The sequence below is a fragment of the Morone saxatilis genome, unplaced genomic scaffold (genome assembly GCF_004916995.1).
Source record: "Morone saxatilis isolate NCDOM2014 unplaced genomic scaffold, NCSU_SB_2.0 Contig12, whole genome shotgun sequence".
Taxonomy (NCBI): Eukaryota; Metazoa; Chordata; class Actinopteri; family Moronidae; genus Morone; species Morone saxatilis.
In genome coordinates, this window is record NW_023339674.1 from 9,758,201 (window position 1) to 9,763,548 (window position 5,348).

General features: G+C 40.6%; 1 protein-coding gene across 1 annotated transcript in view; it reads left to right on the forward strand.

Moving 5' to 3' along the window:
* Positions 1-389: 389 nt before the first annotated feature.
* Positions 390-5,348, forward strand: part of cluap1 (clusterin associated protein 1) — a 5,465-nt gene continuing 506 nt past the window's right edge. The window contains exons 1-12 of the mRNA XM_035652630.1: positions 390-440; positions 861-916; positions 1,210-1,321; positions 1,486-1,570; positions 1,669-1,848; positions 2,194-2,289; positions 2,739-2,822; positions 2,924-3,057; positions 3,616-3,757; positions 3,976-4,048; positions 4,146-4,256; positions 4,416-4,465. Coding sequence (XP_035508523.1) covers positions 895-916; positions 1,210-1,321; positions 1,486-1,570; positions 1,669-1,848; positions 2,194-2,289; positions 2,739-2,822; positions 2,924-3,057; positions 3,616-3,757; positions 3,976-4,048; positions 4,146-4,256; positions 4,416-4,465 — 1,089 coding nt within the window. The 5' untranslated portion in view covers positions 390-440; positions 861-894. The remainder of the gene's footprint in view (positions 441-860; positions 917-1,209; positions 1,322-1,485; positions 1,571-1,668; positions 1,849-2,193; positions 2,290-2,738; positions 2,823-2,923; positions 3,058-3,615; positions 3,758-3,975; positions 4,049-4,145; positions 4,257-4,415; positions 4,466-5,348) is intronic.

Here is a 5,348-nt window from a genome sequence, read left to right on the forward strand (position 1 = left end):
GATCTGTGGGGATGTATTTGGAGTGGATTGCAACATGGACAAACACGGTTCAATCTCTGGATGAAGTGAACAAGGGGTTTACGTATTTTTTGCTTTAGAAAAAAATGATTTTTTTTTTTGCATATTCCACTATGCTATTTATTGAATGAAACTTGAGAGATTTTTCTCCATGCTGGCTCCAACAACCCAGTCTCAACTTTGCCTGCTTCTCTCTTCTCAAAGCAAGGATTGAGGCATTTCTACATATGCTGGGACTTCAGGTTATTTTTTTTTGGTTTGTCCCATCACTGTTGCCAACAGTCATGGACCCTTCCTCAGTCATCATTAGGTTACTCTTTTTTTTTTTTTTTTTTTCCCTTCTTTTTTGACCTTCATGAGCTCCCGTAACACAAGAACCGGTTTCCATAGAGACCAAACCGAACACCCGAAGCTAACGACAGGTAACAAAACCAATTTAACGGCCGTTTCCTCACCACTGATCGGTTATAGTTAGTTCAGATATAACCTAATCGATATCTGATTGCAACTGGATAACCGTCCGTCAACCGTCCAAGCGTTAACCCTTTAATTACTGCCAACTAGCCACAAGACAGCTAACACTGCAGCTACCTCTGCTACAGTAATAGTTAATAAACCTTACGTAAACCTTCACACACTCCTCTGCTGGTTAAACACACACTATCTTAACTTATATAAGAGTTAGTTTACTACGGATTCTTTTTCTAGCAAGATGTGGCTCTTGGTTTAGCTCCCACCACCCGGACACGGTGTGGGGATGAAGATTTATACGGATCCTCATCTTCATGTCAGGAGCTCGGTTGTCTGTAAATAACGATCCGTCTTCTCTCCTCTGCTGCCAGTGCATGTGTGGCTGTGCAGGGCCAGCAGGTCAACATGTCCTTCAGAGACTTAAGAAGTAAGTGGTGCACGCTATATATATATATATATAACACTCTTAATATGTGCAAAAAAAACCAGTCTGTGCAATGCTATTCTTTTTCATTATTTGTCTTTTATAAGCTACTCTTTGTGCTCTGCTCTTGTTATTTTTTATTCTGGCCTTTCTGTATGCTGTACAGGGACAAATAAAGGTTTTCTTATCTTATCTGCTCCCTTATTGTTTGTGCTAAATCATCATTTTCACGTCACAAATCTGTGTTTTGTGTCCGTATACTTGGTTGGTAATTGATGTTGCTTTTCTTTTGGCAGATTTTACTGAAATGATGAGGGCCTTGGGCTACCCTCGGTTGATATCCATGGAGAACTTCAGAACGCCAAACTTCACTTTAGTGGCAGAAATCCTGATTTGGCTCGTAAAGAGGTAAATTATATTTCTTCATAAAAATCGAATCCAAATCCTTCTTCCGAGTTGTACATGTGTGAACTCGCTCGGTTGGATCAAATGTTGATGTTTTATTTACGTATGTACTCTAATATATGTTTGCTCTTTGTCTTTGGCTCCCTCTCTTTCTCCATTACATGCAGATATGAGCCTCAGATGGTTATTCCCACTGACGTAGACACAGAGTCAGACAGAATATTCTTCATCAAGGCCGTGGCCCAGTTTATGGTGACGTCTCTTAAGTTCATACACAATGTACAAACTTGCTCTCAGCTGCTGTAGGCCTGCTTTTAGTCAGTCTTAACCAGTGTCTCGCTCGGTTGCAGGCAACTAAGGCTCACATCAAGTTGAACACCAAGCGTCTGTACCAGGCGGATGGCTACGCGGTGAAGGAGATGCTGAAGATCACCTCAGTGCTGTACAGCGCTATGAAGACCAAGCAGATGGCCCTGGGAGAACACATCGAGGAGGACAACAACAAGTTCAAGTTTGACCTCGGCTCACGGGTGAGATGCAGTTTTTACACCGTGTAATGTTATAGTAGACATGTGTTATTTATATGTTACTTTATACGTAGTTGGTTCTTAACCTAATAACTAAGCTGTAAGCTCTCAGCTGCTTTATGGTTCGTTTTAATGTGTTTTGTTGCATCACTTGAAAGGACCTAGTTGGTCAATACAATATGTTTGACGTAACAACACATAGTATTTATTTAATATCATTAAATATGGTGTTTTTCTTTGTATGAAACTGAACTAATAATTATCTTTTTCCAACTTTCTATTTCATATCCTGTTTTATCTTTTATCAAATCGAAGAGGATGATTCTGATCACCCTGTCTTTACTTTAGATTTCAGATCTTAAAGTAGCTCGGCAGCTGGCATCAGAGGTCACATCTAAAGGAGCCTCTCTGTATGATTTACTGGGAAAAGAGGTGGACCTAAGGGTGAGTGAAAACACAGATATTAACAGACGCACAATCCTTGACAGTAAAAGTTTTGGTAGAGTTAACAATTTGACAGGACTGTAAAAAAAATAAAGTGATACAAATGATTTAAAACAACATTGTAATTTCTTCCTCCGAGACGTGATTATTTGAGAAGTATCGAATTGACTAATGTAAAAGCGAATCCTCTCATCCTTATTGGTATTTTTGTTGAGAAACTTCTCTGTTACATAAAGCAGCCATTAACAATCCTAAATGATTCCGCTGTGCGTGTTGATGAGGCTGGTAGCATGATGTGGCTTTGTTTTTCAGCAGTGAACCAAAGCTGCTGCTCTCAGATGATAACAGCTGTGCAAATGTAATGCCGTCTATTTGAAAAGACATCAGTGACAGTTCTGCAGGTGATGCAGGAGGTAACTATACTGTCTTTGTTATCAATGTCCCCACAGGAAATGAGAACTGCGGCCATCGCCAGACCTCTGGAGATCAACGAGACTGAAAAAGCCCTGAGAGCTGCAGTCAAGGAGGTTTTGGTACGTAGTTATCCTGACAAATCCTTATTTTTTTTAAATTCACACATCTGTGAATATCTATGAAGTGTCTCTGAATCTTGGCTTTTGTGTTCATTGTCAAGGAAAGTGTGGAGAAGACCAAAGACATGTTGAGTAACGTTGTTTCTGATGAAACCAGTCTGGACAATAAGATCGAGAAGAAGAAGCAGGAGCTGGAGAGGAATCGGAAGAGGCTCCAGACACTGCAGAGTGTCAGGTCAGTTCACAACCTGACGGGTAGCAGACAGGAGTGATTCCCAAGTGCACTGGGTAAATTAAAGCAAAGCATAGAGTGAACGAGAGTGACGTCAAGTTGTACCATTGCTAAGCTTTTAGCCATCGTAAAAGTTTTCTTTCTCTGACTTGCAGCAAGACTTTAAACAAAAGTTTGACAAGTTAGCAGGGTTGCACAATATGGTTAAAAAATAGAATCATATTGCGATTATTTGTACAGATATTACAATTGTTGATTAACGATTAGTGGGAATGATCATTTTTGCATCACAATATTCATTTTCACTGAAAAAAATATTAAAATCATGAGGTGACATTTGTTGGGGTCTGTACCAACAACAATCTGGAGAGCAAAATCTGTAGGCGAGAGCATCTGTGCAGCACTACACTTCTACATTATAGTGCTGTCTTTATCAAAAAACTGCAGCTTCTACATTACAATTTTGATATTTTGATTAATTGTGCAGCCCTACAAGGAAATGTGTCCGTGCTCACCCTGTTGTAAGTGCTTCTTTTTAATGTTCCACTGTCACTTCTTCAGGCCGGCCTTCATGGATGAGTATGAGAAGATTGAGGAAGATCTGCAGAAGCAATATGACACCTTTGTGGAGAAGTTTAGGAACCTCTCCTTCCTGGAGTCTCAGCTGGATGAACACCATAGACTGGAGCAGGAGAGGTTTGAGGTGTGTGTGCGTATGATACCTTCTAAAATGTTTGAGAGAGTGATTTATCCTTCTCTCGTGTTTTGAACTTGCTTAAATCACAGTTACACCACACAAAAGCACTCCAATTAGCTAGATTTGACAGATGTACGAAGATTCTTGCAAACGTACGCTCCTCTTCTCTCACCGGCCCTCATTATAACTGGTTATATGTGTTTGTCCTTCTCTTTCCCCTGCAGGAGGCTGAAAACACACTGAGAATGATGCAGCACAAACTGAGGGAGGAGGAAAAGGATCTGATGAGGAGTTCCTGTGAGACAACCGATCACGCACCGTGAAAGCAAATCACATAATGTCAACTCCATTTCATGATTTCTCACACTTGTTTCATAAAATATTGTTTCTGCAGTGAAAGATGAGGATTCGGACATGGACGAACCAGAGGACGAAGGTTCAGACAGCGACATGGAAGAGTGTCGACCTTCTAAGCCACGGCCCACACGAAACGGCGTCGTGGCAGGTACACAGACGAGGGAGAGCCACGTTCTTATGATCAACTATTAGTTCCTTGGGAAAATGCTTTCTATGATTCTGATTGGTTTCATATCTGCGATTCTCAAAAGAAAATGTTTGAATTCTATCATCAAAGTGTGTTTTGTTGCCTCTGTTTGCACCATAGGAAGAGGAGCTCGATTCATCGGGAACATGCAGGGTGGGGACAGTGATGAGGTTAGTACTGACATAGCAGCATCGATACAAGATAACTTAAATTAAGCCTGATGTATCTTCTTCTTGAAGACTTTTATTGCTGATTTTACTCCCAGTGACCTTAGATGGCGCTTTCTCTGTTGTCACAACATTATTTTTTTGTCATTTTTAGTGTCCCGTGCACCCGCTCGGATCTGTTTCAGATCCCTTTGGGTTTCCATTTCGTACTCTGTTCCGTATCTCATGATTTTCTGTCATTCACTTGTATTTGAAAAGCTCGCTTTAGCCGTTTCCAGAAGCTCATTCCCTCATGCCAAAAAACAACGGAAAGTAAAGGTTTGCGCAGGACCAGGATCTAGTTCACTCCTTGTTCGTCTGTGTATTTAAAGGAAAAATCCATTCTCAAATTCTCTGACACAGGATAGAGGTTTGTTCACACGATAAGGAATGGATCTTTATCATTTGCAATAGCATAGGGAATGCAACTTATTTTCTGCACAAAAACCAGTGTGGAAGCATATATGATACAGTAATAAAACTCACTTAGCCGTGTCTTTAGTGTTAGAGAGAAATGATCGCTTCATTGCATTCTGCTCGACTGCTGCATCTATAGGTGGAAATATAGTATCTCTGTCTCTTGCACAATGTATGGCCTGTATCATTTCTGAACATTGGTGCAGATGTTGAAAAGTTTGGAATGGATTTTTCCTTTTTAAAGTAGGTAAATGGTTTAACTGATCCCTGTAGTGATCTGGCTCCTGGTGGACATGTCCCAGTTCAGTTATTCATGGGTAAATCAATTCTGAACTGGGCGTGTTTTCATTACAGCCGAAGAGGTGATTCAGTGATAGTAGATCCTCCTCCTGTCTGATTGATGTTTTTGTGAGACGTTAGCTGGTTCAGT